The sequence below is a fragment of the Hypanus sabinus genome, chromosome 9 (assembly GCF_030144855.1).
Source record: "Hypanus sabinus isolate sHypSab1 chromosome 9, sHypSab1.hap1, whole genome shotgun sequence".
Lineage (NCBI taxonomy): Eukaryota > Metazoa > Chordata > Chondrichthyes > Myliobatiformes > Dasyatidae > Hypanus > Hypanus sabinus.
In genome coordinates, this window is record NC_082714.1 from 138,605,688 (window position 1) to 138,623,183 (window position 17,496).

Genomic DNA, 17,496 nt, shown 5'->3' on the forward strand with positions numbered 1-17,496 from the left:
GGAGTACAAGTGTACCTATTAAAGTGGCCACTGAGTGTATTTGCTAATCAAGACCCAGCCAGGAATGAAACCTGGTTTCTGCACTTCAAGCTGTCACAACTAGATTGAAGATTGTTTGGGGGCCATAATGCCTATTTTTATAATGTACTTAATTGGAAAAGGGAAATTGCTTGACTATGCAGCTCTGAGATCACCACACATGTCATAATTCCAATCTGCTCTGAAAAATAATATATGCATCACACATGCTTTTGTTTTGTTTTAGTTGGCTGAAATTTATGTTTCGTGATTCTTCTTGGCATAGAAGGCTGTGTGTTGGGTCCAAGATTCTCCAAACTCAGGGCTAACTAAATTATTTGCTTTTGCAAGTAATGAAACTGCTGCAAACTTGAGATTTCGATTCCGTGTGGTTGGACAGAACTGCAGAAGTTGCACCAGAGGTGCTGAAATTAGAACTCAGGTTTTTTTGTGACAAACCTAAGACAGGGAAATATATTAATGATGAATTCTAACAATATTTGGGTATTTGATGTCTGTCTTATCACTATCTGGCATTTCTTAGTAATTTTCTGATGCAGTGTGGATCAACAAGGTATCTAGAACAATTATTTTTTGCATCTTATCTCCTATTTTGTATCTTATCTCCTATTTGCTTTGAATGAGTTTAGTGTCTTTACAATGTCATTTCAAGTTAATCATTTTCTACAATTTGTGTTTATGCCAGTTTAAATATTCCAGCTACTATTTCTACTTTGATAATATTAGAGCTAAGGTATAGGTTTACAGTGGCATTCAGTTACTGATGAAGCTACACTGTTTGGAGTATTCCATATAAGATATTCTTTTAAAATATATTTTCAGAAACATGGGCTGTGCCAAGTCAAAAGATTCTGCGGACTTGCAAGAAAAAAGCTTAAATGATCATGTGCATAAAACTCAAACAGCTCTTTATGTGAAAGACCCTACATCCAATTCTCCTGTAAGTAAGAATAAAAATATATATATAATTCTTCAATTAGTGGAAATACACAAACGGATGTAATAAACAACATTACCGTGGGGGTGGAGGTGGTGTTTGTGTGTGTGTGTGTTTCATACTGAATGAAGCTTCTGTGGACTGTATACAATTTGAGTGCATAATGGATTGATGAGGGTCAGGAGTATATGAGCATCTTAATATACCATATTAAAAGTAACTTTCTCCTGTTTCCAAGCTTAGAGGTCATAAGTTCCACATTTTATTTCTTAACATATTGCTGAACTTGCTTTTCTACTTTTTTTTATTTATTCATTTACTGGATATGGGTGTCACTAGCTAAGCCAGCATTTGTTGCCCATCCCTAGTTGCCCTTTAGAAAGTGGTGATGAGCTGCCTTCTTAAACCGCTGCAGTCCCTGAGGTGTAAGTACACCCAGAGTGCTGTTAAGGAGGGAATTCTTTGATTTTGATCCAGTGACAGTGAGGGAACAGCGATATGTTTCCAAGTCAGGATGGTGAGTGACTTGGAGGGTGATTTCCAAGTGGTGGTGTTTCCAGGTGTCTGCTGTTCTTGTCCTTCTGGATGATAGTGGTTGTGGGTCTGGAAGGTGCTGCCTTAGCAACTTTGGTGTGTTGTTGTGGTGCATCTTATAGATAGTACACACTCTTGGAACTGTTCATCAATGGTGATGGAAATTCCTTGATGCTATTGAATCAAAACAAAGTTGCCCTAGTTTCCATTTTCAACATCCATTGTCCCTTGATGGAAAGTAAGTGTGTGGAGATTATCAAATCTTAAAGCTTCCTCCACCAAAGACTACATTTATATGTTATATTTTAATGTAGAAAAACATTCTGAGCCTCTATATTAAGGCAGCCAGTTGGGCAAAAGTGAAAACCAGTGAAATAGTATGATCAAAGGCAAAAAGAAGGGAAGAGAGATATCAGTGCACGAAGGACCTGGTGAAGTTGTAGCTTGGCAAGAGGAAAACGTCAAGGGGGCAGAATTGAAGTCTTAAGAATGAGTGGTAAAGAGCAAGAAGACATGGAAGGAAATGATGAGGAAACAATAAGGGTTTAGTTAGAAAATAATTAGAGAGACTGAGAACCATTTTATGTTAGTAACTTGAGCAATGGGTGAGTGACACTTCATGGGTGAGTGACACTTCATGTGTGATTGTGCTCTTTTGTTGGCTAAAGTTGGAACTTTCTGTCACCTACTTTACAAAGAAAGATGCCCTTTGATTATCACCTTGTTTTCCTACAACCGCCATTATGCATATTTTCTTCTGATGAACCAGACAACTTCACACTCCATTCTAACTTTTTTCACAATGTATTCTTGCTGTAATCTACAAGTGCTAATCATGATTGGGTGAGACCAGAACTTGAGGTCACGGGTTAAGGGTGAAAAATGAAATGTTTGAGAGGCACCTGAGAAGGAATTTCTTCATTTAGAGAGTGGTAAGAGTGTGCAATGAGCTCCCAACAGAAATGGTGGATTTGGGTTTGATTTCAACAGTTAAGAAATATTTGGTAGGTAAGTGAATGGGAGGGATATGGAGGGCTTTGGTCCAGGTGCATGTCAATGGACTAGGAACATTAATAATTTTGCACAGACTAGATGGGCTGAAGGACCTGTTTATGTGCTAATGTGTTCTATGACTTTATGACTCTGTATCCTGTGTACAGTTGTGTTTAGTGTCCTATAAACTTACAAACTTGACCACACTACCTGATCCATTTTGTGTTAGTGGAGAGATTTGGGGGCCAAGATGATTGATCTATTTTTTTCTTTGGGCAGTAGCAGGGATTTTAGGGTCAATGTGCCTGATCCATTTTGCCCATCAGGTCACCTCTCATCCTCCTTCGCTCCAAGGAGTAAAAGGCTGAGTTCATTCAACCTATTCTCATGAGGCATGCTCCCCAATCCAGGCAACATCCTTGTAAATCTCCTCTGCACCCTATCTATTGCTTCCACATCCTTCCTGTAGTGAGGCGACCAGAACTGCGCACAATACTCCAATTGGGGTCTGACCAGGGTCCTATATAGCTTCAACATTTCCTCTCTGCTCCTAAATTCAATTCCACAATTGATGAAGGCCAATACATCATACGCCTTCTTAACCACAAAGACAACCTGTGGGGCAGCTTTGAGCGTCCTGTGGACTCGGACCCCAAGATCCCTCTGATCCTCCGCAATGCCAGGAGTCTTATCATTAATACTATATTCTGCCATCATATTTGACCTACCAAAATGAACCACCTCACACTTATCTGGGTTGAACTCCATCTGCCACTTCTCAACCCAGTTTTGCATCCTATCAATGTCCCACTGTAACCTCTGACAGCCCTCCACACTATCCACAACACCTCCAACCTTTGTGTCATCAGAAAACTTACTAACATATCCCTCCACTTCCTCATCCAGGTCATTTATAAAAATCACTAAAAGTAAGGGTCCCAGAACAGATCCCTGAGGCACTCCACTGGTGATCGACCTCCATGCAGAATATCACCCGTCTACAACCACTCTTTGCCTTCTGTGGGAAAGCCTGTTCTGGATCCACAAAGCAATGTCCCCTTGGATCCCATCCCTCCTTACTTTCTCAACAAGCCTTGCATGGGGTACCTTATCAAATGCCTTCCTGAAATCCATATACACTACATCTACTGCCCTTCCTTCATCAATGTGTTTAGTCATATCCTCAAAAAATTCAATCAGAGTCATAAGGCACAACTTGTCCTTGACAAAGCCATGCTGACTACTCCTAATCATACTATACCTCTCCAAATGTTCATAAATCCTGCCTCTCAGGATCTTCTCCATCAACTTACCAACCACTGAGGTAAGACTTACTGGTCTATAATTTCCTATAATTTCGACTCCCTTTCTTGAATAAAGGAACAACATTTGCAACCCTCCAATCCTACGGAACCCCTCCGGTCCCCATTGATGATGCAAAGATCATCGCCGGGCGCTCGGCAATCTCCTTCCTTGCCTCCCACAGTAGCCCGGGGTAAATCTCATCCGGTCCTGGTGACTTATCCAACTTGATGCTTTCAAAAAGCTCCAGCACATCCTCTTTCTTAATATCTACATGCTCAAGCTTTTCAGTCAGCTGCAAATCATCACTACAATCACTAAAATCCTTTTCCATAGTGAATACTGAAGTAAAGTATTCATTCAGTACCTCTGCCATTTCCTCCAGTTCCATACTCACTTTCTCACTGTAACACTTTGATAGGTCTTATTCTTTCATGTCTTACCCTCTTGCTCTTCACACACTTGTTGAACTTTGGGGTTTTCCTTAATCCTGCCTGCCAAGGTCTTCTCATGGCCCCTTCTGGCTCTTCGAATTTCCTTCTTATGCTCCTTTCTGTTAGCCTTATAATCTTCTAGATCACTAACATTACCTAGCTCTCTGAACCTTTTGTAAGCTTTTCTTTTCCTCTTGACTACATTTATTACAGCCTTTGTACACCACATTCCTGTACCTGATCATAACTTCCCTGTCTCATTGGAACGTACCTATACAGAACTCTACACAAATATCCTGTGAATATTTTTTCCGTACTTTTCCTTGAGAACATCTGTTTCCAATTTAAGCCTCCAATTTCCTGTCTGATAGCCTCGTAATTCCCCTTACTCCAATTAAACGCTTTTCTAACTTGTCTGTTCCCACCTCTCTCCAATGCTATTGTAAAGGAGATAGAATTATGATCACTATTTCCAAAATGCTCTCACACTGAGAGACCTGACACCTGACCAGGTTCATTTCCCAATACCAGATCAAGTACAGCCTCTCCTCTTGTAGGCTTATCTACATACTGTGTCAAGAAACCTTCCTGAACACACCTAACAAACTCCACCCCATCCAAAGCCCTTGCTCTAGGGAGATGCCAATCAATATTTGGAAATTAAAATCTTCCATCACAACAACTCTGTTATTATCACACCTTTCCAGGATCTGTTTCCCTATCTGCTCCTCAATATCCCTGTTACTATTGGGTGGCCTATAAAACTCACCCAGTAAAGTTATTGACCCCTTCCTGTTCCTAACCTCCACACACAGAGACTCTGTAGACAATCCCTCAGCCGGAAACATTGACTGCTCTTTTCCACGGATGCTGCCCGACCTGCTGAGTTCCTCCAGCGCGTTGTACGTGTTGCTTTGACCCCAGCATCTGTAGTGTACTTTGTGTTTACAATTCTATTCTTATTCTCACTGTTGCTTTTGCTATCCTTGATAACATAAGTGATGCAGTTCGCTGTATGTTTCAATGTATGTGTGATAAATAATTGATTCTGAATCTATTAAATCCACCTGTTCATTCTAGTTACGGATTCTAATATCCCCACTTTTTTGCTGACGTGCTGCAAATTGATAGCTAACGGCAAATTATTTATGTTGCATTAGAATATACGAAGTGGTTATTTCTCAGCTTCTTGAAGTGCCAGAAAAAAAGTGTGCATGGTTTTGGCCATTGTATAACAGAAGAAAATTACGTCCCCTATTCCTGTAGATACAGTATGTGCACTTTGCATGCCTCTGGCATGTTTCATTTGCATTGAGCTCATTTGTTTCAATATTGTGCTCCCAGATGCAAAATACCTACCACCCAGTCACTTGGTACCCAATTTCTCAACCACCTGCTAGTCTTTTCTCATTGGGATTTCAATCTTAGGCCATGGTACCAGTATCCCATGAACTGGAACACTCATCCACTTCCTTGATCTGCTGTATTTATCCAAATACCAAATATTGCTTGGCTTGGATAGTAATCTAAAACATAACATTATCCCGGTTTTGCTTTTTAATTTAATGATTTTTAAGCATCAAGTACATGGAATATAGAGCAGTAGAGCACAGGAATAGGCCCTTCGGTGCACAATGTTGTGCCAAGTGATAATTGAGCAAGTTAACTGTTTAAATACGAAATAAACTAATCCCTCCTGCCCACACGATATCCATATCATTCTATTTCATGTACATTTCCGTGTCTATCTAAGAGCCTCTAGAACATCTCTATTGTTCTTCTCCACCACCACTCCAATACATTCCAGACTTCCACCACCCTCTCTGTTACACAAGAAAAACAACTTGCCTCACAGTTCTCCTTTCAACTTTTCTCCTCTGACCTTAAATGCATGCCCTCTAGTGTTAGACATTTCAACCTTGAGGAAAAGATACTGGATGTCTCCTCTATCTATGCCTCTAAGAATTTAATAAGCCTTTATCAGATCTCAACTCAACCTCAATCGCTGCAGAGAAAACCACCCAAGTTTGTATAGCACATGGCCTCAAATCCAGGCAGCATCCTGGTAATCTCTTCTGCACCCTCTCCAAAGCCTACACATCCATCCTATAATTGGCAACAAGAACTGAATACAGTAGTCTAAATGTCCCCTAACTAGAGTTTTGTAAAGCTGCAACAAAACTTCCCGATTCTTGATCATCAGTCCTCCCCTAATAAAGTCAATCATACCATATGTTTTCTTTACCATTCTATAAACCTGTGTAGCCGAGCTATGGTCTTAGCACAAAGACCCCTGTGCCCATCAACATTGTTAAAGGGTCTTGCCATTAACAGTGTACCGTCTCTGTACATTTGACCTCGCAAAGCGCAACATTTTACATTTGGCCAGTTTAAACTCCATCTGCCACTTCTCTGTCCATATCTGCTCATGATTTGTATCTCATTGTATCACTTGCCAGTCTTCTACATTGAATAAATTTGATTCAATAAATCAATTGTGTGTATTCTATTGATTTTTAGTGTTTGCTGTTAACCACTATCTTAATGCCAGACATTGGATGTTTCTCATTTACACTAAACGCTCAAGCAATTGTTAATTGGCACAAGAGTGGGGGAAAAATGTCTTGGCCCTTTGGGAAATTTTGGAAAACATGGTAACAATGTAAAGAATGAGACAGGTCTGGAGTGATTCTGCCAGACTTGACTAATTTGGCCATTTATTCCATTTGCCCTACAAGGATCTGTTAGTAGTGTTGCATCCAAGTGCAAACCCTCAGGCTTAATTCTGTAGTAACTCCACTGATTTGATTAATTAAGTACCAAATTTGAAAAAGTTGCCCCATTTTCCTTTTAACCTCCAGCCTGATGGCATGAACATTGATTTCTCAAACTTCCAGCAATGGCCCCTCCCTCTTCTTCACCATTCCCCATTCCTGATTCCCTGTCTCACCTTATCTCCTTACCCACCCATCACCTCCCTCTGGTGCTCCTCCCCCTTCCCTTTCTTCCATGATCTTCTATCCTTGCTGATCAGATTACCCCTCCTTCACCTCTGCATTTCTTTCTCCAGTCAACTTCCCAGCTCTCTACTTCCCCCTCTCCCAGCTTCACCAATCACCTGCTTCTTCCTCCCAACCTCTCCCCTTCTTACTCTGACATCTCCACTTCCTTTCCAGTCCTGGTGAAGGGACTCGGCCCAAAACATTGACTGTTCACTCTTTTCTACAAATGCTGCCTGGCCTATTGAGTTCCTCCAGCATTTAATGTGTGTTGCTCTGTCTTCTAGCTCATAGTTGTCTTCCCTAACATACTTGTTGTGAAGTTACCAGGAATGATTGAAATCTCATAACTGAGGGAATTGAGTTATTTAGATCTTTAGATATTACTTTGTAATTCTTAAGAATAATCATCAATGATAACACAAAATAAATGCTCAGAAGTTCTTAAACTTTGATTGGAATTGCCAGTGAGGAAGTGGAGGGATGGGTTAGTAAGTTTGCTAATGAAAAAAGGTTGGAGGTGTTGTGGATAGTGTGGAGGGCTGTCAGATATTACAGCGGGACATTGATAGGATGCAAATCTGGGCTGAGAAGTGGCAGATGGAGTTCAACCCAGATAAGTGTGAAGTGGTTCATTTTTGTAGGTCAAATAGGATGGCAGAATATAGTATTAATGGTAAGACTCCTGGCAGTGTGGAGGATCAGAGGGATCTTGGGGTCCAAGTCCATAGGACACTCAAAGCAGCTGCGTAGGTTGACTCTGCGGTTAGGAAGGCATACAGTGTATTGGCCTTCATCAATCGTGGAATTGAATTTAGGAGCCGAGAGGTAATGTTGCAACTATATAGGACCCTGGTCAGACCCCACTTGGAGTACTGTGCTCAGTTCTGGTCACCTCACTACAGGAAGGATGTGGAAGCCATAGAAAGGGTGCAGAGGAGATTTACAAGGATGTTGCCTGGATTGGGGAGCATGCCTTATGAGTATAGGTTGAGTGAACTTGGCCTTTTCTCCTTGGAGCGTCAGAGGATGAGAAGTGACCTAATAGAGGTGTATAAGATGATGAGAGGCATTGATCGTGTGGATAGTCAGAGGCTTTTTCCCAGGGCTGAAATGGTTGCCACAAGAGGACACAGGTTTAAGGTGCTTGGGAGTAGGTACAGAGGAGATGTCAGGGGTAAGTTTTTTTTTACTCAGAGAGTGGTGAGTGTGTGGAATGGGCTGCTGGCAACAGTGGTGGAGGTAGATACGATAGGGTCTTTTCAGAGGCTTTTAGATGGATACATGGAGCTTAGTAAAATAGAGGGCTATAGGTAAGCCTAGTAATTTCTAAGGTAGGGGCATTTTCGGCGCAAATTTGTGGGCCAAAGTGCCTGTATTGTGCTGTAGGTTTTCTATGTTTCAAATCAATGCATAAAAGCATGCAGGCATGGTCAAGAAGTTCAGTTGTTCATCAAACCAAACGTTAGAATGGGGAAGAAATGTGATCTAAGTAACTTTGACTGTGACATGATTGTTTGTGCCAGATGTGGTGGTCTGCGTATCTCAGAAGCTGCTGACCTCCTGGGATTTTCACAGAGAATGGTGCTAGAAACATCCAGTGACTGGCAGTTCTCTAAACAAAAATGCCTCGTTCATGACAGAGGTCAGAGGAGAATGGCCAAACTGGTTCAAGATGATAGGAAGGCAACAGTAACTCAAATAAACTTGAGTTACAACAGTGGTGTGGAGAAGAGAATCTGTGAACACACAGCACGGCGAACCTTGAAGTGGATCAGCTACAGCAGGAAAAGAACACACAGGATTCCACTCCTGTACCTAATAAAGTGGCCACTGAGTGTAGTTCAGGTCTTAGGCCGAATGTACATTGCTGTTGCCTGAGGGGATCAAATTGTACCTCTTCACTCATTATTTGACATAAGTTGGGAACAAACAGGAAAAATTTTTCAGAGCTATACTATATCTGAATTACACTCACCTCAACTATTCAGATGATGTTCAGATATTCCAGACAAGTACCAGCTTTGGCCATCCTACCTTGATTAGAAATCCAGTACCAACCTCAATCCTTTTTGGATATTTCCATCTGACCTGCTCTGCATTGCTTATCCATAGTTTTCCCAGATTTGCCATTGATGTTTAAGAGAGACCAACACAGATATCCCACCCCGCAAAAACTCATATATTCCTGGTTGAGTATTTTGTTGGCAGTCTCAAAGCTAATAGCTAAATGCTAATGCAAATAACATTTCTATTTCTTTTGCAAACTTTCCTTGCACTGTGATGTGGCTTTCTTGTCAGATTTGAGCATTTTGCTGTAAGTCTCAACCTCATAGCAGTCTGTGTCAATGAATTTGTTAACTTTGCAAGACATCAGATTCACAAGCGTATTGTAAGACAGCTGACTTCTGAATTCTGTCTTAATGTGACGCACCATGCTGAAACCTACACAATTAGACCATTCAAGGCCTTTGGCATGCATGGATGATCTAATGCAGTTGAATATGTTTTCAGCTTTGGCATCATTGCACAGTGGCATGTCTACAAATCCAACTGTTACCTTATCCTGTGTTTCATTCTAGTACCTGGCTAAAATGGCACATTCCTTCTCACACATGATAACGTTGCTTTCGTCAACCAAAATACTGTATGGCCTTTTTTCTGTCCGGATGGACTTGTACAGATCCTCTGAACATTCAGGTTCAAGTGCCATGTTCACAATAGCTGCTGTCTTGGTTGATAATCAGGCATAGTCTTTTGCTATTTCTGCATCAGGAAACATTTTCCTGAATCGCTTGCCTGTGTGCTTACACACCTGGAATGGCAAGTTATGCTCACGATGAAAGATGTAAAGTACACCTCAGCTCTAGTGACCTTCTCTGTCAGACTTTGGTTTTCTGCTGAAAGGAACTGTGAAATACTTGAGTAGCCTTCCCTGCACTTAGCCTCCCTAATATGTTGTGGTCCCTAAAAGAAATAAAATCATAAGCTGTATCCTTATTATATTGTCTTATGAAGAAAATGTGAAATTAAAGTATGTACTTAGTATATTATCATGGAGTTTTTTTTTATTCTATTACAACTTTAAGCAAGTCTACAGGGAGTTTGGCCTCATCACGTAGGACATCAATAGAGTAGCTCCTTACAGCTAGCCAGCTAGTTTAAATGACATTAGCTATGCTAACAAACGAATGACACATGTTAAACTCACCTCAACATGTCTTTTGCAGTCATTTAACCCACCATGGGCTATAGAAAAGTCACTGTTGCAAACAGTGCAGTGAGCAACACTGTCATTATTTTGACCCCTATTAGGCAGGAGTACACTTTAGTGTAGTCTGGGGTGAAGTACGGTTTATATATTTTTTGGAACACTCTGCCATGGCGCTGCAGGACACTAAACTGAACTGATGGACAATGAAAGAGAGAGAGAGGTCAACTGTAAAGCCCGCCCATGGAGAAAACTGATAGGCCTACTTAGCACAAAAAGAAGACCAGTCAGGATTCATTTATTCTCCCCTGTCTCCCTCTCCCTCCCACCCCCTTTTCTCTTCCTCCTCCCCCCCACCCCACTCTCAAAAAAGTCAATTTCCAGGATAGTATATGTAATTTGCAAGTGTCAGGGAGCCACTATCAATATGCAGGAGACTCACAGAAATTCCGGGAGAGGTGGGATGTCTGCCAACAAGAATAAAAGAAGTCTTTAACTTCCACTTTTTTTGCTACTATTGTTAAGAGAGCATTCCCTTTCAAAGTTCGCTATGATTGTTAAGATTATAGGGAATCTAAAAGTTCCCTATAAGATTTTTTTTTAGGGTTCGGGTAGTACAGATACTTCTGTCACAGCCAGCAATCTATGGGTAGTATATCCCTTTTTTTCAGAGGGTTGAATTGTTATTGTTGTCATCAGATCTCTGGGAGTATTTATTTACACTTGGTTAATTGCAGAGTCTCTATGGTAATTATATTCATATATAGAATCATACTGCAAATTGGTCATGAACATGTGTAGATAAAATGTTAAAATATTATCAGCCCTATGAATTTCTGTACGAGCAATGTTGTGTTCATATGGTGTAACATTTTCTTTTTCTTTAGAACAGAAATAACTCTCCATCTAAGCATGATTCTTCAGAAGGTATGTACAAAACCCTATTTCATGGTCATATGTGTATACTATTCCATTTTTCCTTCTGTCATTGGAAACTCTAAGTAGCTTTAATAATGTAGTTAGTGTTGTGATCTTGGGTCAAGTGATTATAGTGATATCTAACGTATTTGACAGCTTGGATTCAAAGTCCTTTCAATAGTCAATAAAGATAAGAAATTATTGTGAGACATTATGATTTAACTATTTTTAAATATAAACTTATTGTGCTACTGTATATTATTGTATAATCATTATATTGTATGTATTATGTAAAAGTGTTGGTGTGTGGCCAAGTAGTTAAGGCGTTGGTCTAGTGATCTGAAGGTTGCTAGTTCGAGCCTCAGCTAAGGCAGCACATTGTATCCTTGAGCAAGGCACTTACCCACACATTGCTCTACGACGACACCAGTCCCAAGCTGTATTGGCCCTTGCCCTTCCTTTGGACAACATCCATGGCATGGAGAGGGGAGACTTGGAGCATGGGCAACTGCCGGTCTCCCATACAACCCTGCCCAGGCCTGCACCCTGGGAACTTCCCAAGGTGCAAATCTATGGTCTCTCAAAACTAACGGATGATGATGATTATTATTATTATTATTATTATTATTATTATTATTATTATATAAAATCATTGCAAAATATAGAAAAGCTTTTATTTCAATACGATTAATAAAGGTTTAAAATGCATTTCCAAATTGGTGAATTGAAGGAGCTGTTTACTGTTAGAAGCATTTCTTTCCCAATGAAAATAATTGTTGCAGCCAAATTGGATTATTACCCATTCATAGATATGGCAAAAATTCTTTGAAAATTTTTTTTCAGAGGAATTAAGGAAAGAGTTAGCAGGGAAGTTTACATATCCACCAATTATCATTTCACTGCATTACAAGACAGAAAGGTTTCATTTTGTGTATTGAGTCCATGACACATGTATGACAAAGCAATCCAAGAAGTCCCCACACCTTTGCCTTACAAATTCTTTTCTTTCAGATACTTATCCAGACCCCTTCTGAATTGAGCAATTAATCCTCATTCACTACAAATCTTGGATATCTATTTCCGTCTCTAACCACCTGCTGTGTTTTTTAAAAAGATAAAGAAATTCTCACAATTATTTTATTTTTGTCTTTTGCCATTTCCTCATTCTAACCTCTTCACCAATAAGAACAGTTTCTCTGTATCTACTCTGTTTACACCCTTCAAGACTTTACTTACCCCTTCAGATCCCTATGCATCCTCTTCCGCTCCAAGGTGAACAGCCATAGCATCACCGGTCATTGCACACAACTGAAGTCCCTCATCCATTTGTACAAAAGGGACGGGTTGCACCCTAATAGGTGGGGGACCAGCATTCTTCCAGACAGGTTTGCCACTGCAACACGGATGCGTTTAAACTAAGTAGTGGGGGGGGAGAGGATGAACTGGAAATATAAGAATGGAGTTAAAGGGAAAGTGAAAATAAGAAAAGTTAAAAAGGACAACAGAATCAATGGAGTAGAAAGCTCAAGAAGAGATCATACAGTGTGGCCAAGTGAAATAGGAATTGATATGAAAGGAGAGGGGAGTACTGAATTAGAAGTATTATATATGAATGCATGAAATATAAGGAATAAAGTAGATGAGCTTGAGGCTCAGTTGGAAATTGGCAAGTACAATGTTGTGGGAATAACTGAGACATGGCTTCAAGTGGACAGGGCCTGGGAAATGAATATTCAAGGATACACATCTTATCGAAAGGACAGTCTGGCAGAGGGGGTGGGGTGGCTCTGTTGGTGATAAATGATATTCAGTCCCTTGCGAGGGGGGACATAGAATCTGGGGATGTAGAGTCAGTATGGATAGAACTGAGAAATTCTAAGGGTAGAAAGACCCTAATGGGAGTTATCTACAGGCCCCCAAACAGCAGTCTGGATGTAGGGTGTAAGTTGAATGAAGAGTTAAAATTGGCATGTCGCAAAGGTAGTGATACAGTTGTCATGGGGGATTTCAACATGCAGGAAGACTGGGGGAATTGGAATGGTACTGGACCCCAAGAAAGGGAGTTTGTGGAGTGCCTCTGAGATGGATTCTTAGAACAGCTTGTACTGGAGCCTACCAGGGAGAAGGCAATTCTAGATTTAGTGTTGTGCAATGAACCGGATTTGATCAGGGACCTCAAGGTAAAGGAACCATTAGGAGGTAGTGACCATAATATGATATGTTTTAACCTACAATTTGAGAAGGAGAAGGGAAAATCAGATGTGTCAGTATTACAGTTGAACAAAGGGAACTATGGAGATATGAGGGAGGAGCTGGCCAAAGTTCAATGGAACAATACCCTAGCAGGGAAGACAGTGGAACAAAAATGGCAGGTATTTCTGGGAATAATGCAGAAGGTGCAGGATCGGTTCATTTCAAAGAGGAAGAAAGATCCTAAGGGGAGTAAGGGGCGGCCGTGGCTGACGAGGGAAGTAATGGGCAGTATAAAAATAAAAGAGAAGAAGTATAACATAACACAGATGAGCGGAAAACCGGAGGACTGGGAAGCTTTTAAAGAGCAACAGAAGATAACAAAAAAGGCAATACGCCAAGAAAAAATGAGGTATGAAGGTAAACTAGCCAAGAATATAAAGGAGGATAGTTAAAGCTGCTTTAGGTATGTGAATAGCAAAAATAGTTAAGACCAAAATTGGGCCATTGAAGACAGAAACGGGTGAATTTATTATGGGGAACAAGGAAATGGCAGATGAGTTGAACAGGTACTTTGGATCTGTCTTCACTACGGAAGACACAAACAATCTCCCAGATGTAATAGTGACCAAAGGAACTAGGGTAAAGGATGAACTGAAGGAAATTTATATTACGTAAGAAACGGTGTTGGATAGACTGTTGAGTCTGAATGCTGATAAGTCCCCGGGACCTGATGGTCTGCATCCCAGGGTACTTAAAGAGGAGGCTCTAGAAATCGTGGACGCTTTGGTAATCATTTTCCAATGTTCTATAGATTCAGGAATAGTTCCTGCTGATTGGAGGGTGGCTAATGTTGTCCCACTTTTCAAGAAAGGAGGGAGAGAGAAAACAGGGAATTATAGCCCGGCTAGCCTGATGTCAGTGGTGGGAAAGATGCTGGAGTCAATTATAAAAGAGGAAATTACGACTCATTTGGATAGCAGTAGAATGATCAGTCCAAGTCAGCATGGATTTATGAAGGGAAAATCATGCTTGACTAATCTTCTGGAGTTTCTTGAATGGACAAGGGAGAGCCAGTGGATATAGTGTACCTGGACTTCCAGAAAGCTTTTGATAAAGTCCCACATGGGAGATTGGTGGGCAAAATTAGGGCACATGGTATTGGGGGCAGAGTGCTGACATGGATTGAAAATTGGCTGGCTGACAGGAAACAAAGTGTTGATTAACAGGTCCCTTTCGGAATGGCAGGCTGTGACCAGTGGGGTACCGCAAGGTTTGGTGCTGGGACCGCAGCTGTTTACAACATACATTAATGATTTAGATGAAGGCATTAAAATTAACATTAGCAAATTTGCTGATGACACAAAGCTGGGTGGCAGTGTGAAATGTCAGGAGGATGTTATGAGAATGCAGGGTGACTTGGACAAGTTGGGTGAGTGGGCAAATGTATGGCAGATGCAGTTTAATGTGGATAAATGTGAGGTTATCCACTGTGGAACAGGAAGGCAGATTACTATCTAAATGGAGTCAAGTTACGAAAGGGGAAGTACAATGAGATCTAGGTGTTCTTGTACATCAGTCAATGAAAGCAAGCATGCAGGTACAGCAGGCAGTGAAGAAAGCTAATGGCATGCTGGCCTTTATAACAAGAGGAATTGAGTATAGGAGTAAAGAGGTCCTTCTGCAGCTGTACAGGGCCCTGGTGAGACCCCACCTGGAGTATTGTGTGCAGTTTTGGTCTCCAAATTTGAGGAAGGACATTCTTGCTATTGAGGGAGTGCAGCGTAGGTTCACAAGGTTAATTCCCGGAATGGCAGGACTGTCATATGTTGAAAGATTGGAGCGACTGGGCTTGTGTACACTGGAATTTAGAAGGATGAGAGGGGATCTAATTGAAACATATAAGATTATTAAGGGATTAGACACACTGGAGCCAGGAAGCATGTTCCCACTGATGGGTGAGTCCAGAACTGGAGGCCACAGTTTAAGAATAAGGGGTAGGCCATTTGGAACAGAGATGCAGAAAAATTTTTTCACCCAGAGAGTGGTGGATATGTGGAGTGCACTGCCCCAGAAGGCAGTGGAGGCCAAGTCTCTGGATGCATTCAAGAGAGAGTTAGATAGAGTTCTTGTAGATAGCAGGGTCAAGGGATATGGGGAGAGGGCAGGAATGGGGTACTGATTGTGTATGATCAGCCATGATCACAGTGAATGGCAGTGCTGGCTAGAAGGGCCGAATGGCCTACTCCTGCACCTACTGTCTATTGTCTATTGATCATTTTGATAAATCTGTATTTCACCCTCTTTCATAGCATTTGCACATCTCCTAGTAAGGTGCCCAGAATGGTACACAATACTTGATGCTGACTAAACTAGTATTTTATAAAGGTTTATTCAGATTTCTCTGCTTGTACTCTAAATGTTTATGAAGTTCAGGATCCCTACTGTTTTATTTAACTTACTCTGTCGCTTTCAATGAACTATGCACATATACCCCAGATCTTTCTGTTCTTGTAACTTTTTAGAACCCTCCAGTTTATATCAACTTTGCTTATGCTTCCAGCCAAAAGGTAACACCACCTTAATTAGCATAAAAATTCATCTGCCACCTGTCTGCTCATTCCACTGTCCTATCTGTAACTACATGAAGATTGTTGTTCCCCTCACTACATCCCTAAGCTCGGTATCATCCCCCTAGTTTATTCTCACAATTCTGTATTATTTATTTACTGTACTGTTATCTAAGTGACAATGGGACTGCTGATTGCCAACATTACTTTATCAATATTAATTTTATTATTCTTTCAAATCATGCACTTCTTTTTGATGACAAGCTTGAGAATGGTGCTCTGACACAATGCTTCACACAATGCAACTATTTTAAAAGGCTTATAAAAAAAATCTTTTTTTAGCCATGGTCTCAATGAGAACAGTACTACTACAAGTATATAAATGAACACTTCTACTTCAAGTAGTCTACTGATAGTGTTGTGTATCGTTCAGCTAGGTTTTCCAATGTGCAACAATAAATTACAACAAATTCAGAGTAGATCAAATTATAGACACTTATTTACTTGCATGGGAAGCTACATGATATTATTGGAGAATACCTTCAATCTTATAGCTGAAACAAACCACTTTTATACGTTTTACTTTAGTACGTTTTACAAAGAACATTAATTTTGTTGTTCCATTCCATAGCATTCCTCCATTATCTGCATCCATCTCTAGTTCCTGACATCTGTTCTTTAAGCAGTCTGTTTGTCTTCAGGCTGTGTCCTATTTTCCTCTGTTGTCAAAAAGTTCCTGCTATAAACACAGCCCCCCCGCCATAAAGATATTTTATCCTTGTGGGCTGAGTTAAGAAACTGCAAATTAAAAAAAAATGCCCTGGTGGCAGTTACATATAGGCCTCCCAACAGTAGCTGGGATGTGGACCACAGATTACAACAGGAAATAGAAAAGGCGTGTCAAAAGGGCAATGTTATGATAGCCATGGGAGATTTCAACATTCAGGTCGATTGGGAAACTATGGTTGGTAATGGATCTCAAGAGAATGGGTATTTTGAATGCCTATAGGATGGCTTTTCAGAGTAGTTTGTCATTGAGCCTACTAGGGGATCAGCTATACTAGACTGGGTGTTATGTAATGAACAGGAGGTGATTAGGGAGCACATTAGGAAGTAGTGATCACAATATGCTTGAGTTAAATTTTAAATTGTATAAGGAGAAAGTAATGTCTGATGAGGTAATATTTCAGTAGAGTGAAGGAAATTACAGTAGCGGAGGGAGGAGTTGGTCAAAGAAAATTGGAAGGAGATGCTGGCAGGAATGACAGCAGAGCAGCAATGGCATGAGTTTCTGGGAAAAGTGAGGAAGGTGCAGGATAGATGTATTCCAAAAATGAAGTACTCAAATGGCAAAATAGTACAACTGTGG

The 17,496-nt window shown here is 40.7% G+C and overlaps 1 protein-coding gene across 2 annotated transcripts in view; it reads left to right on the forward strand.

The window, feature by feature from the left end:
- The window catches only part of LOC132399847 (tyrosine-protein kinase HCK-like), a 154,490-nt gene that overhangs the window by 45,504 nt on the left and 91,490 nt on the right, over positions 1–17,496 (forward strand). For both annotated transcript variants that reach the window (XM_059980673.1, XM_059980672.1), the window contains exons 2-3: positions 862–979; positions 11,337–11,376. In XM_059980673.1, coding sequence (XP_059836656.1) covers positions 866–979; positions 11,337–11,376 — 154 coding nt within the window. In that variant the 5' untranslated portion in view covers positions 862–865. The remainder of the gene's footprint in view (positions 1–861; positions 980–11,336; positions 11,377–17,496) is intronic.